Source organism: Glycine max, chromosome 17, assembly GCF_000004515.6.
Source record: "Glycine max cultivar Williams 82 chromosome 17, Glycine_max_v4.0, whole genome shotgun sequence".
Taxonomy (NCBI): domain Eukaryota; kingdom Viridiplantae; phylum Streptophyta; class Magnoliopsida; order Fabales; family Fabaceae; genus Glycine; species Glycine max.
Genome location: NC_038253.2, coordinates 15,778,070 through 15,802,077, shown reverse-complemented (window position 1 = coordinate 15,802,077; position 24,008 = coordinate 15,778,070). Strand labels below are relative to the sequence as shown.

Genomic DNA, 24,008 nt, shown 5'->3' with positions numbered 1-24,008 from the left:
AAAAATGAAGACAGAGTGAAATTTCACAAATTCCACCTATTTTAGTGAAATTTCAAGTTCTTAATTTTACAAAGAATTATAGTATTCAAATGGAGCATTTTAGTGAGCAGTAAATCAAAATACCTTAAAAAATTACATTACCCGCTTAGATTGTCTCATCCAAACGCAGGATAGCTTTTCTAGTGGGTTTCGACTTTCGGCACGTTTTTAACTTTTAGTTTTTGTACATTTTCACGTTACACAGAATCTTTTATTTATTTATAACTTGATTCCAGATGTAGATTTTTTTCGAGACGCAAAACAAAAACATGTATGAATATCACTCTCCCGAATAGCATGATGCAATTCCTTCTAATCGCGGACTAATTCACGTCAATATCTATAAAAAAAATTATAGATATACAGCGGACCTATAATTTACAAACTCACATTCAACGTATCAAATCAAAACCAAAATAGTTACAAATCATTATTTCAGAACCAAACTGTTATTAAATTACTTATACTTTAACCTACATCTTTTAAATAAAATAAGAAATAATATCTACAGCGGATCACAAAACAAATATAAAACACAACCTTTGGGGGAGATGTTTGTAATAGTTAATTGTGGAACAACGATCGAGGTTTGAGGAGCTACAATTTTGGTTTCACATTGAAGACACATCTCTTTCTTTCTTACATTTTCGGTTGCTTTTCTTTCATATTTTCTGGTTTTCTATTTTCCAATTTGTTGGATACAATGTCGTTTGAGATTTGACTCCAACTAGACAAAAATCTGAGACGCAGAACCGATTAACCGACCCCATGCATCACCCATCGTTATCATCGAAACAGAGTAGTGACCACAACAGCGTCTTCCCTCCCCAATGGTCCCTTCTCTTCACATATACAACTCATAAAAACACCTAACATCCATCTTTTTTTACTCTTCAGTAGAATAGTAGCTATTATAATATTATAATTACTTGAGTGGTTAACATGGCTCACTCCCTCTTTTTCAACCCAACTCCCTGGCATCATAGGCCATTGCTGTGCCCTCTAACCCCTTTTCCCCAATAAAAAAAAATTAATTAAAACAAGGTTATAATTTTATATTTGTTTTTGAAAAACTCCAAATTAACAACTAAACAACACTCCTAATCCCTGTCCCAGTAGTCACAATCCGAATTCTCGGGTTCGGGCATCTTATTAAGGTCAACCCGGTCGGCGAATTCTCCAGCAGGCAGCGCGTGGGGGTGCTGGCGGTGGAGAGCGTCGACTCTGGCGCCGACCTCGGTGGCCTTCTTCCTGATGGAGGCTGCGGACATGTCGGCGGCGGGGCCCTCCGCGGCAACAAGCTCGGGGAAGTTGAGGCGCGCAGAGGGGCCCCGGAGGTGGAAAACGGCGGTGTCGTAAGCACGCGCCGCCGCGACGGGCGTGGAGTAAGAACCGAGCCAAATCCTTGAACGCTTGTTGGGTTCTCGAATCTCAGCGACCCACTTGCCCCACTTTCTCATTCTGATTCCTTTGTAGCGCGTCGTCTCAGTTTCACCCTCTTTCCCTCTCTTCTTTGTTGCAATTCCTCCTTCTTCTCCTTCCATAACTACTCTCTCCCTCTCTCTCTCTCTGAAAATTCCCTTAATTTTTCATGAAGAGTATAAATAAATGAAATAAAAGAATGAAGTGCGAGGAAGGGAAGGGTTATAGGGGTTTTGCAGTGCAGAGAGACACTGAGCCGAGGTTGTCGCCTGCTTCTTGAACCGTCCACGTCCAAACCCTGTTCGGTGTTATATATACTACCGTTTTAATTGCGACTATTTAATTTCAGAATTCACAGTCCAAACAAAAAATATATTCACCGACAAAAATAACCCAAACAAAACAGGTACGTACCCTCTATCATTTTTTTCGTATTTTTCATCAACGTAAAATAAAAAATGCACAATTTTTGTCGTGGCAAAATTTTTAATATATTTTTTGTTTTAATAAAACTAAAAGGTATTATTTTTTATTCAGATCAAATATTGATATATATATATATATATATATATATATATAAATTTTTTTGCTATTAAATTATTAAGGATAGTTTAGACTTTAGACAATTTTTTAAATTATTTTATTATTATTTATTTAATAAATATATTAATTACTAGAAAATTAATAGATAATAGGTTTTTAATATACATATTATAAAATATTTATTTATTTTCATTATATTTAAAAAAAACATTATTATGTATTTATTATTAGAAGAAGAATGAATTTTAAAGGTTTCATTTTTGAAATTTTGAATTTATACATTTATTTATTATGCATGCATTTATTATTTTAGTTTTTTTATTCATTAAATTATATTAATTAATTTTTTATTTGAGTAAATTATATTAATTGCTACAACATTCGATAGAGAGAGTTTTTAATGCACGTTATAAAATACTATCTTTATTCATTTTTACTTGTATTTTGAGGCTGCCGTGTAGAAATCAAGAATATAACAAACTTTCTTAATTTTAATAAAATAATTGTGAAATTTTTTATTTTATTCCTTTTTCTTTCTATTTCATAGTAGTAAATACATGTATAAATTAATTAAATATAAAAAGATAAGTAAGAATATAATTGATAAATGAGTAATTGACGTGATCTTGAATTTTGAAAATGACAGTTAATTAAGCACAAAAATTATCTTAAAATCCAACAATTAAAAAGGAATGAAGAGATTATTATTATTATTATTATTATTATTATTATTATTATTATGTATCCAACAATAAATGATTTGTGTTTATGGTTTTCACTTTGAGGAAGAACAAAAATCATTATTTTTGTAAAGTTCAAAGACCAAACTCATCAAAATTAAAGTTTCAAGACTAAAACCAAATTTAATCAAAAGTGTAGTGGCTGAAAACATATATTATCCTAAATACATTATTTGGGTCAATGTATGTACTTTTATTAATAATAATAATAATACAAATGTTACCATGGATTATCTTTATAGGTGGTCTACAGTGCTCCATCTTTATTCACACTAAGATTAATCTAGTCCTCATAAATGTATCATACACCATTAATGCTAGATCCCCATCTCCATAACATTTCTCCTAAAAAAACCTCCACCATCACCTTTATCATCGTCATCATCGCCACGGATACACCAAATGACATATTCAATCCAAAACAATGCCCCACGTGCAAAAACATCAACCACTTAACCAAATAATCACAAAAACTAGACTAAATCCATTTTTTCTTAATGCTTTAATATAACTGTTAACCATGGAATTTATCAAATGGTTTCAAAAATAATTTTTATTTCTAAGATACTAATTTTCACATGTGATTTTATTAACAAACAAATGTTTAAGAGTAAGACATAAAATTCATATTCGATCGTAAGTTCTTTTTAGTCGAACAAACAATAATAGTTTTCAACATAAGAGAGTTATCTATAAATTTATGAAAATAGCAATAATAATTTCAATAGAAACATCCATAATGATAGTTCTTTCTATATAAATATTTGATAAACCACTTTCTATAAGTAATGGTTTTCGATAGTAATGGTAATTTTGATGGTATTTATAATATTTTGATAACAGTTATATAACAATATTAGTTGTAATTTTAATAGTAATAGACAACGGAGATTGGATAGAAGCATGGTTTAGAGAAGAAATGGAAATTCAAAAGAGTAAAGGGTTCGGCGAAAAGCAGAAAAGTAAACAAAATGAAAAATTCATTAAAAGTGGGATTGAATCATTGTCACTTAAATCTTCAAACACCAATAACATCGCACTCAAAAATGACTCTCGATTCAAAGGTAGTAGTGTATGTATTCATCCCACTTTTAATGAATTTTCATTCCTTTTACTTTTTTATATTTCTCTGATCCATTTGCTCTTTTCAATATCCATTTCTTCTCTAAATTGTGCTTCTATCTAATCTCCTTTGCTTATTATTGTCGAAATTATAACTAATAGTTTTATAGAACTATTATAAAAAATTAGAAATATCATCAAAATTACCATTATTAGTGGTATATTAAATATTTTATATTGAAAGAACTATCATTATGGATGTTGCTATTGAAATTATTATTAATATTTTATAAATTTATAGATAACTTTCTTAAGTTGAAACTCTAGTTGCTTGTTCGACTAAAAAGAACTTGCAATCGAATAGGAATTTTATGCTTCGCTTTTAAACATTTATTTGTTAATAGAATCACTAGTGAAAATCAGTATCTTAGAAATAGAAATTATTTTTGAAACCCTTTGACGAATTTCATGGTTAACAATAACACTCAAAACAATAATCAATTTAACCATAATACAATCATTCTCTTCATCATTTTCTTAAGCATTTGGAGTTTTGATGAATGTGCATGTCCATTGTTTCAGCTTTGTTATTTCAATTTTTCATTTTTTGTTTAACTCGTTCTTTTCAATGCCATTTCTATTATTAGTTAAAATTTAGACTATTAAATAAGGTGTAAGACTCAAGATTTTTGTGATTTTTAATAAATGTTATATAGTAACAAAAATTGTCTTTGAAAGTGTGTGATCACTACTAGAAAAATTGGATTTTAAGTCGGTTCTTATGCCCATGTCACGACGGTTTTCAACCGTCGTTAATGCCAACGTCGTAAAATGTATAAACTATTTTACGACGGTTATGGAAACCGTCATTCTAAGTTTTGAATACTACGACGGTTATCTATAACCGTCTTAGTATGCGCCAAATATTACAACGTTTCTTCTATAATCGTCTTAAAGTATACAGATAATTTTGGAATATGAAGACGGTTACGATGACCGTCTTAGTAGGTGCGCATCGTCTACGACGGTTATTGGAAAACCGTCTTAATTGTAACAATCATAATTTACATTTTAAGCCGGTTTTGATGACCGTCTTTGTATGTTATGCCAGTTTACGACGGTTTTTGTGACCGTCTTAGATGGCACGTCAAGACTGCATACTAAGACGTTTTTTGGGAAACGTCTTTGTATGTTATGTCAATTTACGACGGTTTTGGGAACCGTCTTTGTAGGTCTACATTATGTTTTCATTTTATGACGTTTTCGGAAACCGTCTTTGTATGTCTAATTTTTTTTTATTTACTTCATTTTATTGATGCATTTTTTTTTACATTGATCTCTGGTACCTATAAATTAAATCAGACCATGCAAATTAAATAATAGCATCAAATGAAATCTGAACAATAGCATCAAATGACATGCATCCTACATATATAAGTCCATGCAAATTGAATACCCTTTTTTGAATTAATGATCCTCTAATGTATCCAACATACAAAGTTGTAGCCATAATTGTTCTAATTCTTTGATGAAACCACAGGAAAAATGTACTTGTACATAATACAAATCAAATTTAGCAACTGCTTTTCCTAAAGATAAAAAGTAAGTTGCCCATTTCTGTCGAACTGTTGTGATGGCCTCCACGTCTAACGATGAGCCATCAGAAAACCACTACAAAATTAACATTAGATAAAATTATTAGTAACTTAACAAATATTAACCAAAGTTACAATTATAACTCCATGCATTATGTTTACCTTGTGTCAATCATCCTTCAAACCGGCAGTCACGATGCACCACATCCAGTGCATGACATAATATCCGCACTCAAACCCTCCACTTTGCACATTAGTCAACGTATAACATTTTTAATGGTTACTTAACATTCAACACTTAAAGATGTACAAACGGTTCATTACAAACAAGTACTGATTACCTTGGGTTCAACCCACCGAGGTGCACCTTGATTAGACATGCCTTCAAAAGAACTGGTTATTGTCTTCATTGCACTAGTTAAAAAAAATAGCATATATATGACAACCATTTTTACTGTATATGTAACAACAATTACCAACTAAAGGATGCCATGATTTGTATATTTGAATAGAACCTGTTAATTGCGCCTTTGATGTTAATATCAGGCTTCTTCCTTAGAGAACAAAACCAAACGACCGTGTTTTCCCTTGGGTGGAGAACAAATAGTTGCCAATGTGCCCTGAATTGGACAATTATAATAACAGAATTGTACAACAACAATAACAGAATTGTACAACTGCCTTTGTGATTCCTTGACTCATGTTTCAATATATTGTTGGCATTGTTGACGTCTTTCCTTAGCATTTTGTATAGATTGAGGCTCCAGCAAACCATATAGTGACTGATCAGCTTTGCTTCTACCGCACTCATTCATAAATCTATTTGGAAGACAAGTCATGATTATTTTAACTGTTTGAATGTAAAAATAATGGTTATTAGGTAATCAAACATAAAGGTTGCAGGAAAATGACTTACATGGTCCACAATTATAGTATATAGTTTTTATGATGTATAACATGTTTCAAGAGGTATTTTCGTGTGACATGTTCTAATGCATTTAAGGATTTATTTGTTTGACCCTGTAAACTGATACAGGGGAAGTGATTTAGTTCCAACTTTCTTTTCGAAATAAATGAAGTAACCAGATATTTTTTAAAAAAATAATTGAATTGACCATTGTGTATCTAATATTGAATGTTTTGATTGTTCATATGGTAAAGTTCCTATGACTTCATTAATTATAGTTCAGATGCAATCAAGAAATTTGCAAAAGGGAATGGATTTTATTGCACAGGAATAATCATTCTTGCACCATTTTGAGGAATTTTTTCAGATAAGACCAGTAAATAGCTTCTTTAAACACACATTTGGTTCCTTCAGGAGAAAAATATACATGAAAAGGTCTTAACAGATTCAACTCATCCTAATATTAGCCTTTTTCTTATAGAAACTTCCAAGTTGCAAAATTTGTTGTTTGGCTATGAAGTGTCATTGTTTTTATTACTGCAATTTTGTAAAGCTGCCGCACTTTTAATTTGTATTTCCTACATAGGCTCTGTTAAGATAAACTTCTCTATAAACACTTGTTTGAAAAGAAAATAAGGAGATAAAATAAATTGAGCTTCGTCCATAAGTTAGAATTAATTTATCACCTAAGCTTATCCAAACAGAGTCTACTGTTCTATTTGTTACACCTATATTTTGCTGCAGAAGTTGGTTATCTCACATTTGATGGTTTTTGTTATCAATTGGCAGGAAGGAGTTATTACAGATCAAAACAAGAAAGATAAAACATTAACTGTTCACTTCCCTGGTATGTACATTATTTGATTAAACATTAATCTATAATATATAGTGTGCTTACAATTGTATAGAACCAGCCCCTTCGAAAAGCATTATCTAATTGGTTTACTACAGTTAGTGGAAAACCATGGCATAGAAATTTGACTTCTGGAACTTTCTTATTGAAATTTTCAAAACCATGGCATTGAACGAGAAATTAGGTTTGGGGAGAAATCGAACAAGACAGAGGATGATTTTGAAAGTGAAGTGAGGCTTGTGTGCAAAATGTTCCCTAATTTCTGAGTAAGAAGAACATTTAGGGGCAAGTGGTAACGAGAAAGAACAACTCACCAGCGACGATGACGTTGGGGTGATACTCCGGCGAAAGGTGGCGAGGGAGCTGAGGCTACGGTTCCATGGCGGCGGTGGGGGGGCGGGGGGGGGGGGGGTTCTTTGAACCTTTAAAAGGTTCACTTTGCAACGGAAAGAAAGTGTTCAGTGCGAGGTTCGAAAGAGTTTCAAAAGGGTTCACTTTGTTGACAACTTAGAAGCTAGAGGTAAGCAACAGGACAGCAAGAGGTTCGAAAGGGTTTGAAGCGAGACTAGGGTGAAAGGGCAAAGAGGAGGAAGCGCGAAAGGGTTACAAGCGAGAGGGTTAGAGAGAGTTCAGCGCGAAAGGGGAAAGAGGAGGAAGCGCGAAAGGATTTATTAACCCAAACATATTAAGACGGTTTTTATATTAAACCCGTCGTAAATTTAATTGTAAAAGCACATTCTAAGGCGGTGTTAATAACCGTCTTAGATTTAATATCGTAAAATCCTATTATTGTTCAAATAATTACAAAAAAGCCACCGCACATCTTTTTAAGGCGGTTCCCCAATAACCGTCGTAGTGTCTGTGTCGTAAAATGCCATTTTTCTAGTAGTGGATGTAAGATCTATAACTCAACATTTTTTATTTTTACTATCTAAACATATTGAATAAGTCTCACTATTGCACATCTTTTTTTATCTTTAAAACTTCAACAAATCACCTCTCCAACCCGATGACATGAAAGAAATAAAAAGTCACTAAATAGTCCTCACATATAATCTCTTAGCCTTACATTAATTCATTACCCAATCATTTATTATCAAAAGCACACACATGTTAAAGCATCTATGCTTAAATATGCGCATGATGATTCACATGCTCTAGTTAAGCATTCTCTCTCTACTGCACGTCTCTTATTAGTATGAAAACATAATCAGATTGTTTAACACAAACATCACTGCAAAAAGTTTTCATAGAAAGTGTGTTGCTAATTAGCATTTCTCTTCTTTGTTTTTGTCTTTAAGAGTTTTGTGCAAAAAATTGTATATGTCAAATGTTTTAAGGGTTTGAATTGAAAAATCTAAAGGAGAGGGAAACAACAAAGATGTTGTTCAAGATACTACTGAAGAAGGATTAAGATTTTGAAAGAATTTGAGGATTTTGCTAGGTTGCATGCTTTTAAGTTCCAAAGGGTAAGGATCCTCTAGTGACAAAAGCAAACAAGGTGAAGATATAAATATTATATCTTGGTCGACTATTCTTCTTAGTGTTCATGCTAGTTTCTTGTTTTAATTAAAAATTTGTTTTTCATCCGCACTTATATCAAATTGTGTAATTGATACTTGGATTGGTATATAAGTCACAACATGTCAATCCAATGCTTATCTCCTAAGGCCATTGAACCCCACATTCAATAGTACAACAACATATATCAAATATGTGTTTATGTTGTTGAATGTGGTGTTCAATGGCACAAGGAAGCAAGCAAGCATGGGATTGCCACCTTGTGACTTATATACCAATCCAATGTATGAATTGCATAATTTGATATAAGTGTTAATTAAAACTGAATTTTTAACTTAAACAAGAAACTAGCACAAACTCTAAGAAGAATGATCGGCCAAGGAAGAATATATATACCTTCACATTGTTTATTTTTGTCACTAAAGGATCCTTCCCTTTGAAACTCAAAAACATGCAACCTAAAAAAATCTCCAATTTTTTTCAAAATCCTAATCCTTATTTAGTAGCATCTTGAACAACATCTTTGTTGTTTCTTCCTCATTTGGATTTTTCCGCACTCATAGAACCAACCTTAATTACCAATACCTTAAATTTGCTTTGGGTTTTGCAACATTTTGATAAATAAAAAATAAAAAGAATCAGACATAAGCGTAATGGGATAGGATTACCTATGTATATATGGATTTTGCTTATATTTGTTTCCATGGGTTAGGTTTGGTCTAGCCATGCTCTGTTCTGGTGTTGATTTCTTATGCAATAAACTATGGGCTTGTTGATGTCTTGTACCATTGATGCCAACCTGATTGGGATTAGTAGGATCCTTCAATAATTAGTTTAGCCTTACTAAAAAAGAATGCACAAAAAGATAGAAAAGGAACGCACAAAGATGATTTGTGTGTTTGTTTATAGAAATTAGAGGAAAGTGTTAGAGCAAGTGAAAACTATGACGAATATAAAAATGGGTATGGTACAACATATAGAGCATTACATTGTCACTTTCACTACTACGACTTGAGATGACCAATAAGTCAATAACATGTCACACTCACTCAAGGAAAACATAAATTTTCAAAAGAAAGAGATTGATGTGTGTGTTATGCATGAAAAAAGTAACAATGGGACTTAAAGCAATGAAAATAATCAATGAGTATTATCATAGAGAGAAATATCACGAATCACACCCAAATATTTATCAAGTTTGTGCAACATCTTTTCTATCATTTTTTGAATCAATTCATTATGAGAGGTAATCCATTGTTATAGTGTCAAAATATGATCTAACATATATTGGGAAAACAAACATTGGTAATCAAATGTTACTAGTAGAAAACAATTCAATCACAACATTGAATAATTTCAATCTCCCTCCCACATCCTTAGCAAATTTCCTTTGTAAATTAGTTGGCAAGCAAGTATACTAAGTATATTTTTGCTTTAACCGAGTAAAAATATCCTAATATGTTATGAAAATTTCCAACATTATTTAAGTTGAAGTCTACCAAGTTAGACAATCTAGAATCGAGTTCCTAGTGCAAGGGATCCTCAATTGTATGGTTGTCTTTTCAAAATTTTCCTTTGTTTTGGTGTTGCAATCCAATATGACACTCTATGATCCTATGTTTTTTATATCCCTTCTTTGACCACTTCTAACCTATCCTTCATTATCAAATTTAAGATATGTACACAACAACACATATGCATTAAAGACTCATCCCTTAATAAAGTGTCAAACTTCAATTTGTCCTTAATTTTGTCAATCATAGCATCATTTGTGCTACAATTATCTAGGGTGATAGTGAAAAACTTTGTGTCATATTAAGTGAGGAGTGAGAATATAAATGAGCCTAACATAACAAGATGCATATAATCACATTTATTCATTCTATCATACAAAAAAGCCAAATAATATAAAACCTATTTAGGAAAATTATGCTACCTTGAAATGTAACTTTGTAAGGTCCAAGAGCCATCAATGTAATGAGTAGTCACAACCATATATCCCTCTTTTGATTGCTCGACGTCCACAAGTCTGAAGTAAGGGTCATTTCTTCCATCTAGACTATCCAATAACTTCAAAGTTGTTGATATCTCTTCCTTATAGATTCTAAATATTTATTTCTTAATTGTCGTTCTAGAAGAGACTTGAAAGGTTGGTTGGAGACAAACAATGAATTTCTTAGAACAAAGATGATCCATAATTGACAATAGATACTTACTCAAAATAATTGCATATGCAAGTTCCTTACTTGCATTTTCTGGATCATAAATTTCCATACTTAACTCTTGTTTACCTTTCATGACCTTCGGAATAAGAAATGCTTTACCATTTCTTTTCAATCAAAGCTCATAATGTAGACAACCTCTTTTATGCTTCCATAAGTGCTTGGTTCTAGTTTTGGATTTTCCAACCAAAAATTTCTTACAATATTTGCATTGAGCCTTGACATTTCAATTAAATTTAAGCTTGTGAAAATGTTGTCAAACTCACTTTTTAGTGTACTTTCTCTTGTTTGTGGTGTCTTCTGCATGTTATCAATGGTCTTATCCTGCAATATTAGTAGTTGTTCATTTGGTGTAGGAAGATCAGCAGGTGAAAGATCATGACTTCCTACTAGAGTTGGTTGATGTGTACTTTCCTGAGAAATATCAATAATTGTTATTGTTTTCCTATAAAACAAAAAAAATGTCATTTTAGATTCTGTAAGAAAAATGAGCCTTTTAAGTTTTAAACAAAGACAAATAATGCAAAAACTACAAAGAAAAATTAAAGTGACACATACAAAAAGCACAAAAGATCAACAAAAAACATATTGTGCAAAGCTATTCACCAAATTTGTATAAACAAATCAATTTAAGATCACAATATAGTCACATTTTAATTTGGGAAAAGATAAGAATTCAAAGAACTAGCAATAAAAAGTAACAATACCACACATATACTTCCTAATAAGTTGATTAACCAAATTGATTCAGACATAAAACAATACCATGCATTTTAAAAATAAACTTTTTTCAAAGGAGATGCATTTTACAAAGGAGTATTGTTGTAAAGCATTTCTCTCTCTCTCTCTCTCTCTCTCTCTCTCTCTATATATATATATATATATATATATATATATATATATATATATATATATATATATATAAGAATAAAACTCAATACAAAGAATCAGACATCAAAAACTAGAAATAAGGAAAAACATACACAATATGAAAAAAAGCAATTAATTGGAGAGTCATACGTAGATTAAAAAAACATAAACATGTTTGAACCAAATTTATACACAAAGAACTCCTTGAAACAAACTGGTCCATCTAAAATACAAATTATCCCCAATAGAAAAACCACTATATAGAAACAAACACTAAAGTCAACAATGACCTAGACATAATTAATTAATTACTAGTATACTAACTTTGAGTCCTAGACAAAGATGCATGGACTGGATCTTGGTGTAAGGATTATGAAACGAAATTGAATAAACCGAAAATGAAAGCTTTGTTAGTGGATAAAAAAATATTGAACACTTAAAGCTTTGAAGAAACAAAAATGAAAGCTCTAAGGAACCGAATGCATGCACAAATAAAAATTATAAAAACAAAAAAAAGAAGTAAGAAACAATGAACACTCACCTAGAATGGATGAACGCAAGAAGCTTTGATGAAGGAGGAAGAGGAGATCGACATTAAGAGACTAGGAGGTTAAGAGGAGACGTAATAGAGAGGAATGAAAAGTGATGAATGAGAAGAGATTGGAAACTGATAGGCTTAGGGTTTAATTTGTGAGAGAGAGACTCAGAAGAGGTATAATGAGAGATTGAGTGAATATGAAATAAAAAAGTTAGGGTTGCACTTCCTTTTATATATAGATAAGGTTAAATATGTAATATACTTACATTGCATTAGTAATTAAATAAAATTAGTATAAGAATAATACAATATGGTAACTAAATAATAATAATAATATATGATATATGATATAATATAAAAAAATAATAGTAATAATAATAAAAATATAATAAGCTAAATTATAATAGTCATGAAAACTAAATAAAACATAATATATAATATAATTATCGAAACATATGGGGTGAGAATGTTGAATTTTTATGTTATTTATTGGTATTTTTATATTTTTTATATGAAGTAACTCATATGGGTTTTCAAGTTAAGTTTATGGGAGTTTCACAAGTTTATGTAAACTCTCGAGTTTGTTAATCTTATTCATAAATATAATTTTTCAATTTATTAGGAGTGATCGACAATTAGGTTCGATTGAATTTGGGCCGAAAAACCTAATCTAAAAAGAAGAAAAAATCTTGGGGCGAATTTGGGCATAAGCCATTGTGGTACTTCGGTAGCCAGTTTACGAGAAGAAAGGGAATTTAATACATTTAGTTCAAAGTTACACCTATGGATACAAATCCTTCGAAACTCATTTCAACCTTCATAGAAAAGTCACTATTTTTTTAGTTTACTAATAGTCAGGTTTGGTTTTCAACAGTAAAAAAACTCTAAACCAAAATTGTTTGTGTTACTTTTTATAATTTATTTTTTAACCCGTTATCACTCATGTATCTTCCCAAACCCATCCAAGAATCATATATTTCCTTTGGTTTCTTCGAATTCCATTTAGATGGCAGGTATCTGTTCGGCCCTAGTAATTATCATAAATTAATTATTTTCAATAATATTTTTTTAAACTTCAAGAACGTGGATAGAGTCTAACGTGCATGACCTCCTTTAGTTTGTATGGTGTGCTACTTTTTAACAGCTCTTGGATGAAATAATAAGATATTAATGGTAGAGATACTGAAGATGCAACTAGTTTGAAAAGTATCAAATAATTTTTTTATTCTAAGCAATAATCCATGTGTAAACATGGTGTTGGAAAATTACACATGTTGTGAATTTTTGTATTTGTTCTCTCTCTCGTTACAGTGACATGTGTTGTTGGTGATGGTGGTGCTTTGCTCACCAAATTTTTTGTTCAACAAATCTTGTAGGTACTGAGGGTTTTTCGGCAAGAATCTTGTGCATGTCACCGTCGTCCATGGCAAGAAGGAATATCTTGTTGTGTTGGTTCTTGCTGACAGTAGAGACACCATCCTCGGAGGCGGTGACAGCTAGTTGTTGAGATTTGATTTTGGAGGTATTTGTTCATAGAACCCGAGCTTTAGATCATTGTAGTTGAATAAAAACTTTATTTTGAGATTGGAAAAGATTTCATAACTAATATTATCATTGCAATGCTCAGTTCTTGCACTTTTAATTCATCAATAGAATCCATTTCCCATTTTCTTTTTCCTTCACTGGAAAATTTGGAAACAACACTTTTCTTTTTTCTATTATTCTCTTTCAAGACAAAACAACAAGGAGCTTCACTGGCACACATGTCCAAATACATAATAGCGAAAATTCTCAACTTTTTTTTGCTAGACTATAAAATCAAAACGATGATTTTAGATGGGAAAAATCATTGGATATGTATCGTGTGGCTGGTTGGGCTTCTATTTAAGTAGGTGGAGATGCAAAGGAATGGGTCATCTGCTTGATGACTTAAGTGAAGGCTGAAGCCGCAACTAGTTTGTCATCTCTACGCCAGTGTTCTCTTGTTCTTCCAATTTTCTTTCTCTCTTGTCACAACATGTTGGTGTAATGACTAGTGAGTACTTGTAGGGTCCAACTAAGACGGTGTTCTCATATTCTCTCTCATAATTTTTTATTATTGTATCCAAGGGCTATTAAAAACTTATGCACCATGCAGTACCTGAGGAGGTCACACAGGCTAGACTTTGTCAAGGTAGAAAAAGTTCCCATATTTAAAAATCTATTTAAAGAAGTACCTCATATATTAGGTTACAACAAGCTTCAAAGTCAACTCGAAAAATATATTTCTTAAACTTCATGTATAAAATACAAAAATTATATGATTGAAAGGACCTTTACTATTATTATTATGTACTATTTCATTTCTCAACCATAACATAAGGTCCTCTCAAATATATGACACGACTATACCAAAAGAAAATGAAATATGTTGAACTATCATTCCATATTTAGAAGATTGATTTAGTTATTTTGTATGCAGAGACTAACATAACATTTCTATGAAGTTAATGAAATATTAGACATTCAAATTTTGTTCAAGATTGTAATTTTAATAGAAATGAAGATAAAGTCTACAATGCTTGTCCACTTTAGTATTATAGATCTATCCACATACATTCTATGAGTATTTATTCTTTCTTGCTTTCATTTAATTCCTTATACATCTGGTACAATTAGGTGAGATATACATTTATCGTGTTCTTCATTCAATACACTCTTAGTGAAAATCTTAAAAGCAATTTAAGATTTTATTTTTATCATTTTTCTAGCAAATACTTAGGTGAATGAAGTTTTGAGAGACTTATAAAAAAAATAGTTTTGTTAGAAGATTTAAAAAGTATGTAAATGAATATTCATATAATACAATGAAAAACTTGTACTGTAGTTAAAAATTGGATGCAACCCTTCTAATTTTGGGATGAATTAGAATATATTGAGTTTTTTGCTTATTTTTTACCTTCTTTTTATTTTTGTTTATATCACTTAACCTAAGGGATTGATTAATTTTGTTTCCTTTTCTTATTTTCACTTTTAATTCACAAAATGGTCAATGTTTTCAATCCATTTCTTGATTTTAAATATTTGCACATAAAACAAATAAGTTGTGAAATTGAAATGCAATATTTTTTAGGTTTTTTCTTGTTAAGTACTTGTGTTATTAAACCTAGATGGTCATTGATTTGGTCAAAGTGTTGAGTTATTGATTCAATTAATGAATTACCCATTGAACTGAATTACCCATTGTTCATCGTTGGATTGTGCTTAAATTTGCTAGGAAGGTTCAACAAACATGATTCTTGGTTTTCAACGGTTGGATCATCGTTTAGAGGTTGTATGGAAAAAACTTGTTCGCAATACAAACTTTGTTTTTAGGGTTGTACAGTTCAAAGTTAGTTAGTACTCATATAACTACTTAAAAAAGTCATGCATATCTTTTTATTAATATTGACTATATAAATATTATCTAAAGATCTATATTTATAGTTTTCATTTCACACAATAAGAAATATTCTCATTTGATATGTTTCCTATACAAATATATTAAAATGAAATTAAACACATATTTTACATGAGGGTAAAAAAAATTAGTTTTGAATGTGGAAAAGTCAAGAATGTATTTAAGAATTATATTCAACCAATAAGTTATTGTTTTGAGTGATACTAGACTTAATCCCTTTAAATGAGGTCTCGATGTTAAGCCCTATGAATGAAAAAAATATGATTGGGAAGGAAGACTCGACTAAAGATGGTTAGTCAAGTTCCCTGGCAAAGATTAGTCATCAACAAAGTTTATAGATACTCTACACTAATGTCACAATCACAAAAAAAAATTATGATTCAACACATATGAGAGATTTTAATTTATCTTAGAGTGTGTTTGGATAGGGTAATTTAATTAGGTAATATATTTTTTTATAGGGAATTAAATTCTTTTTTTATATTAAAAGTAACTGTTTGGATATTTTAGAAAAAGGAATTCAAAATTTTAGAATTTTAAAAGGGATTTTAGTTAGTTGAAAGAATAGAATTTCAAATTCTATCTTCAAGAGAGTGAATTTCAAATTCTCCAAAGCAAGTTTCTCCGGTGGCATCTTCACAGTGATGCTCATCTCCACCAAAGACCATCACTGCCTGATTTTCTCTGCCGACAACACGTGAAGGTTTCTGGCAGAGAAAGAAAATAAATTCTACCGCGCAAGAGGCAGCGCAAGCAACCGCGGGTTCCTGAAGAGGTTACTTTCAGGTGGAACAACGGTTTTTAGAGGGAAGCAACGAAAATGAAGACGAAACCAGACGAACACAACATCAAAACAACAACAACAATATATCCAAGATTAAAAAAAAAACAACGAACATAATAAATAAAAAAACTGAAAAAAAAGGGATCTAGGAACAGCAAGCAAGGGGACTCGAGTTTAAGCATGGAGATCGCCGATCTGTGTGATTTTTACGAGATCAGCGACCCTGGAGACAAGATCAATTGCTCCTTGTTGAAAAGGCACGAAGAGGAAGATTGGGCAAAGAAAAACAGTGGCCGCATAGGGGAGGGGGTCGTGGTGGTTGGGGGAGGAGGAGAAGAGGAAACATGAAGGGGGAGGGAAGGAGAAGACGAGAAAGGAGAAATGTGAAGGGGGAGAGGGGAAAAGAGAAAAAAGAAAAGTGAAGGAAGGAGGAGAAGAGTTTTGTGTGTGGTCTCATCAGGCAAGGAGAAAAGTGAAGGTATCATTGCTTGTCAATATTCATAATTGATGGTGTTTTAAATTGGAATCCAAACATAATTTTAAAAATAAAAAAATTTAATTGAAGTATTTGAAATTCTCAGAATTTAGAATTTTAAATTAGTTCATCCAAATACACTCTTAAGAAAATGTGACTCGAACAATCATATAAGGAAAATTAGGAGTGTAATTGAGTCCAACTACTCGTGAATTACTTGAGTTTGACTCGTTAAATGATCAATTAAGTCCATCTGTTTAATTGAATAAACACATTCAAGCTTAAGATTTGACTCGATTATTTAAATGAGTCAAGTCTAAACTTTACAAGTTTGACATTAATAGCTTATGAATAGCTCAATTATATTTACAAAAAAAATTAAAATTATATAAATTCTACACTATAGAGAGAGGAGAGAGAGAGAGAGAAACCTAAAATAAAACTACATAAATTTTAGAATATCATACCACATGTTTAACACATTTTTATTTTTAGATTATTATATATTATTAAAATATATTTTTTTGACACAATTATTATTAAAATATTTATTAAATACTAAATTGATAAAGTTAAAAAAAAATTTAAGAAGTCGTTTTGCAAATTAAAAAATAAATAAATTTTAAATGAGTTAAATAAGTCAAACTTGAGTCATTTATTTTTTTCATAAGTCAACTTAAATTTTAAATATTTTTAACTTGACCCGACTTACTTATACCCCAATATCATATGTAATGCATGTGTATATTTAATGGATACTCTAACATATTATATATAGAATAGAATTAGAACTTCTCTTATTTTTTAAATTTTCAATCTACTCATTATATACAAGTTAAATAATAAACCTCTTTACCACGCTTAATTCAATTTGCAAAAACAAAAAATTGTAAAAATAAAAATATAAAGGTTTTAGGAAAAAATATCAAGAAGACAAAGTAAATTAATTTTTAAAAAAATAGAAGAATTTCATGAACTCAAAAAAGAACATACTTAAAGAACCAAAATTACACAATTAAAACTAAAAAACTAAAACCATGCTTGGATAAACTTTCCAATAAACATTTATAAAAATAAAAAACTAAAATAGAATAATTTTTTCTCTTAAGTTAAAATTAACACACGAAAATTCTCAAATTTTTGGTGAATACAAAAATTCTCATTCAATTTCTCTAAAAGTTGATTTTAACTTTATATATAGACTAATATATAGCCTATTTTTAACTTATGAAAACAATGTTTTTTTTTTACTTTTTCTTTTTTTATAATTTCTTAATGAAAAATTAATTCAATTAAACCATATTATGTGATTATACACAATACTGTCAGCTGTCAATTTAAAATTATTAGCTCAATTTAGATAGTGTCTAACCAAGAATAATCCAATTCCTCAGTTTGAAGGGAAGTTTGAAATGAAAAGCAGGGAGAAGAATCCACCTTTTTCCTTATTAAGCAGGAAATGATCATTTTCCCATCCCTCCCCTACTCTAAACAAATACAAAAGGTAGGCTGTAACGGCCATACAACTCTTTGTCTGAAATGAATCCATCTAGGCACCAGTAGAAACATTTACTACCGTATCCGAACATGCAACTGAGGGCTTTTCACCAGAGACATGTGAACGATGCAAAATCGGAAGATATTAGGATTTTCCTCCGCATCCAAAAATTATAATTCTTAGGTCAATCAAGCAAGCAGTAATCGATGCATACCACTGAAGGACATTTGAACTGTAAGAAGCAAATGTTTTATCATTTATGCAGGCTATGGCACAAGAGTAAAGGTGCAAGTGACACAGAGGTAGCAACAAATCCAGAATGATATGCTCCATAGAAGGTAGCAATGTAATTCATTATAGACTTATAGTAATGATCCATTCATATAAAAATGTAGCAGCAAACATCAGAAACATGTCACCAAGTATTCATTGGTTGACTTTCATATTTTTTATATATTAACACTTCTTCCAGATCTGGGAGTAATCATAAATAGCTAACACAATCATGTCTAAATGTTATGGCAGCCATTAATCACAATGATAAAACAGTTTTAACACGGAGCAAATGAAGAAACATCTGCCATACTAAAAATAGTTTATAGATTTAGCTGATGTAACCCTAGAGAAGAGGTGGGTATTGCTTTGCCTGCTGCCGGACCCTTCTCTTGTACTCTGCTGCATCCTGCAAAAAGGTATTACAATGTTAAACAAACATTCAACGGTAAGAAATTAAAATCTCTACTTCACGTATATCAATAGGAAAAGAAGAGACAATTATCAGATAACAATTTCTCAGCACCTATTCATAATACACTTATGTTCAAAGACCCAACATTCAAGCATGTGAGCAGTCATAATAACAATCCTCAGGAAAATGGACAGATGTGTGGAAGACTCAGAAAAGTATATTACTGCCTTACATTACTTTGCCTTGGTTAGTTGGTTTATATTAAAATCAGACATTCTTTACCCTTCAAGCATGAATAATAATTTAATATAATTATTATGAATGAAAATGTTGGGATAAGTACCTGGATGAATAGATGATAGCCTTCTGTCTGGGCAGGATCAGCAGGATTTGGCTGATCAAGTAAGTCTTGGATGCCCACAAGAATTTGCTTAACTGTTATGGCTGGTCTCCACCCCTGTATAAAACAATAAACCTATAAATCTTAACTGTTTGCTTAGCATGTAATATCACAAAAAATAAATTGGTTTCAAGCAGTCATGCAATTATCAAGAGAGATGTACTTACACTATCCTCATTAAGTATAGACAAGCAAACAGTCCCAGAAGGATAAACATTAGGGTGGAAGAAACCTTGTGGGAATTTACACTTTGGAGGCTTGCTTGGGTAGTCTTCACTAAAGTGCAGCGTAAGCGGGAAGTAGCCACCCTCCCAATCAGTCTGCAGCAAATGACACGTAAAATTAATATGAAGTAAATAACAGACTCATTATTCAACAAGCTGCTTAATTCATTTGCAAATTCAATCCAAGGCATGAAAACAGAGAATGAGATATGATTCATTTCCAATAAGCTTTCAAGCATAAAATATTTTAGTAATTTCTACTGCCATACATATGTCAAATGCAGATGAAAAAAAAATCATCATGAAGCACTTTTGATAAATCTTTTTCAGTTCCAAACCAATTATCCTGGTGTGAATGTCTCACCCATACTGGAAATTTCATTTGCAAAAACTGTCGATTATGTGAATCCGCTGCATAAATATAAATGTCATTTGGGTTCTTATATGGTGAATTAGTTACCACTCTACTCTATTGTTTGAGTTTCACAGGAACTCAAATGTAAAATTAAAGAGTACTTGACTCAATATTGCACTAGCATGTGTTTGCATTTTGCTTTAGTAAATTGTGACTTTATTTGATTTTATACTTTCATTGGTAAAAGTACTTTAGGAAAGTTTGCATTTCTCTGACATGATTTATAATTAGCTCAGGTCTATCTTAGGCATCAATAGTTTGCATTTTCAACTCTCAATCCATCATAAATTAAGATAGTCTCTATTCCCAATCCTTGTAGGATAAACTATTGGGGGTCTGTCTAAACAGGTTTAATGAATGATTTAAGAGATGATAAAGTTTATGAATTATAGAATCATAGTTCTCTCTTCTTGATTGTTTGATGCAATCAAACAGTAGGTGTGATGCATAGGTTAACTTCTCAAAAGTCAAATCAATTTTGTTGCTATAGTCAGGCACCATCAATAATTAACCCATTGAATCCCTAGTTGATTCTTTGGTCCAACTTGTCCCAAGACCCAACCATCACAATCCAAAATCTCTAACTCTTAGTGAACCAATTAAAACTCTAACCCTTTAGAGAACCAAATACCCCTTCGGCAAGAAACATACCTCTGGTGCCTGTGCCTTAGGCACTAAATTCTAAAAGATTCAAGAGAAAAAAATCCAACCATCAGACCCCAAACACAATCAAACTAGTTCAGTTACCCGAACCTCAAATGCAACTCTTCACAAAAGCAAACATCACACATGAGGGTTCATTTATAGTGTGTTTGGATTAGCTTCATTGTAAAAAATTAATCAATTAATTTTTCATGGTGAAGGTAAAGCGACAAAGAGTTTCTCCTACTTTTTCATTTTATCACCATGATTTTGTGGGATAGAATTGATTTTTGTGTATTATCCAAACGTACTCTTAGTTTATCAAATGTATTTAACACATTCCCAAAACTAATCTTATACGATCAACAACTAAAAATACGTTTCAGAAACTACTTTCTGAAAAAGATTATACTTTTAGAGAGAAAAAATTGAAAAAAAAAAAAGAAGCAAAAGGGATGTATAAGTAAAAAGGGATTGCGTTTGGCAATTCCCGATGAGCTAACTTTTGAGATTGAAATAGCCCCATCCCAAATTCATGAGTATGTATAAGAACGAGGGTGTTGTGAGACGAGTTTCACTGATTCAGAGCGCCTATAGACATAAACATTATAATTATTATCATAATTATAATTATAATCTCATTTAAAAGTATACACTTTTCATCCATGGAAGCAGACACGCGTAACCAAACTTCGTTAAAGCATAGGATCGAATACAAACACGAAAACTGGGGAATTCGATTCACAACAATCGCCAAACGCTAAACGAATAAAACAAAAAACGCAATAAAAAAAAAAAAAAAAACTTACCCCAGTCTTCCCGGGAATAGTGCAATGCCACACCATCAAGTTCACGGTTCCATCGGGCAGCGTCTCCGGCTTCGCAACAAAACCCTAAATCACAACAGAAAAAAAAAAAAAAGTAAACACCAAAACGACACCGTTTAGAAATGAACGACGAATCGAGAAGAAGAAGAGTTGTACGGACATGGGGATGGTTCTTCCGCCACGACTTGCGCTCCTCGGTGAGGCGTCCACGGGCGATACCACCAGACATCACGCAGCAACACTTTCACTCGCTCTGAGTTAACTCAGTGCTTCCGTCCGAGTTCGATAAGCGCTTCTTCTCTTTCTTTCTCTTCGCACTGCTGCCTTGTTGTGGTTGTGAGTGCGCGAGCGAGCAAAGCAAACGCAGCCTTTGTATTGCCGCGGCTTCCAGCGAAACGTACGGTCCTGATTCCATCTTAGATTCTCGGGTACTGCCACGACGTTGTCGTTTTTATGTTTTCTTTTTTCTTCTCTTTGTTTTTTTAATAATTGTCACTTTGAACGAAAAGTCAATGGGTTATTGAATTTATACATTTTCATTCTTTTAAATATATTTTTCTCTTGGTTAAAAATTATGTGTGAATTTATTAAATAATAAATAGAATTCACACAGTTTTATATTAATTTTTAATAAAGTTTAAATGTTTAATTAATTAATAATGAAAAGTGGGTAAGAAAGAAGATGTTAGAAAACCTGAGAAACTCTCCGCGTGCTCCTATTGAACAATTGTACATGTATATTTTTATATATTTTTTGTAACATCGCGTGAGAATCACGCTGCCGTAACCCTTACGCCTTGACGTGACCCACGCTACCCCATTGGCCAATTCTTTTACCCAAAATTGACTATCCTAATTTTGATGCTATCGTAGCTTTTTCTTCTTCTTTTTAATCGGATCAGCAATACTACTCTTTTTTTATATAAAAAAAACATGATCAAATAACGTATTTGATCTTTTTTCATTTTTTTTATATTTTATCTTTTAAAAAATTTATTGTAATTTTTTATCTTTTTAAATTGATTCAATATGTTTTTTTAGTTTGAAATTAATGTCGCTAACGATATTCAAATATTGACAGCTAAAAGTCATCACAAAATAAAAAATAAGAAAAAAAAAATTTTAAAATGTTCTAAAATAAATGTCATTGTCACATCAATTGTATCGCCAAACATTATTAAAATTTAATTGATGGTGGAATCAAATCCCTTCTTGTCAACTCCCTCTCCTTTTAGCATCAAATCCCTCATCAACAACTCCTCTTCCAATCCATGGAACCCTAGATTATAGTGTTATCTATGTGTCCTTCTTCCCACAAAACTCTTTACTTTTTAAATTGATTCAATATAATTTTTTTGTTAGTTTGAAATTAATGACGTTAATGATATTCAAATACTGAAAGCTAAAAGTCACCACAAAATGAAAAATAAGAAGAAAAAAATCCTAAGTTGTTCTAAAATAAATGTCATTGCCACATCAATTGAATCCCCAAACATTATCAAAATTTAATCGATGGTGAATCAAATCCCTCTCCTTTTAGCATCAAATCCCTCATCATCAACTCCTCTTCCAATCCATCGAACCCTAGATTGGGAAAACATGACCAAACCCTACATTACAATGTTGTTTATGTGTCCTTCTTCCCGCGAAACTCGTCGCCACCTTGTTCTCCTCCACCTACGACAGTTGCAGTAGCAAGCACACCATGTTCTCCTTCATTGTCGCTATTTCGTTGTTCAGCGCACGAACCATCCTCACCCAAGACCTTACTAAAAATCTCATTCACGTCATCACCAATGTCGACAAGCTCCGCAATGAGATGCTCGACCTCCGCCATTGTCGACTCTAATCTCAGTCACTTTTAGCACCTACCAGATTGCCAACGAGTCCTACCTCAACCTCTCCCTTTTAGGAACCATCATAAATTGAGATGGATTTGTGATTTAGGGTTGTGATTTTGATTTTTTATTTGGTTTGTGATTTAGGGGTTCTTGATTTGTGATTTGGGGTTGTGATATGTTATTTGGAGTTCTTTATTTGTGGTTTTAATTTGTGATTTTGGGTTCCTCATTTCCTTCAACTTGTAGGTTTGGTATTGGAACAGTGTGGTGGTGGTTTCGCTTAGTTGCAACATTGTTCTAGGTTCTGGATGTTTTTGATTTTGGGTGTGGTTAAAACATGTTCTTGTATTTTTCTTTTTACTTTTTAAATATTATAGTGACCATTAAAAAGTGTTCCTTTGTGTTAATTACAAAATGCATCATATGTTTAGAGGAAAACAATGAGTTTTGTGGCAGTTTTTAG

General features: G+C 31.7%; 2 protein-coding genes across 2 annotated transcripts; both read right to left on the bottom strand.

The window, feature by feature from the left end:
• Window positions 1-1,073: 1,073 nt before the first annotated feature.
• Window positions 1,074-1,769, bottom strand: LOC100784157 (ethylene-responsive transcription factor ERF008). Its single transcript, XM_003550954.5, has one exon. The coding sequence runs from the start codon at window positions 1,581-1,583 to the stop codon at window positions 1,140-1,142; it is 444 nt and encodes a 147-aa protein (XP_003551002.1). The 5' UTR covers window positions 1,584-1,769; the 3' UTR covers window positions 1,074-1,139.
• Window positions 1,770-18,977: 17,208 nt separating this feature from the next.
• Window positions 18,978-22,046, bottom strand: LOC100500268 (uncharacterized). The gene is given in 5 exon segments (NM_001248661.2): window positions 18,978-19,190; window positions 19,540-19,653; window positions 19,764-19,916; window positions 21,687-21,770; window positions 21,865-22,046. Coding segments are annotated over 5 exon segments (483 nt in total). The 5' UTR covers window positions 21,934-22,046; the 3' UTR covers window positions 18,978-19,127.
• Window positions 22,047-24,008: the final 1,962 nt, after the last annotated feature.

Bases quoted from the DNA above. Each gene is read 5' to 3' on its own strand.
- LOC100784157 (XM_003550954.5), bottom strand. From the start codon at position 1,583: ATGGAAGGAGAAGAAGGAGGAATTGCAACAAAGAAGAGAGGGAAAGAG.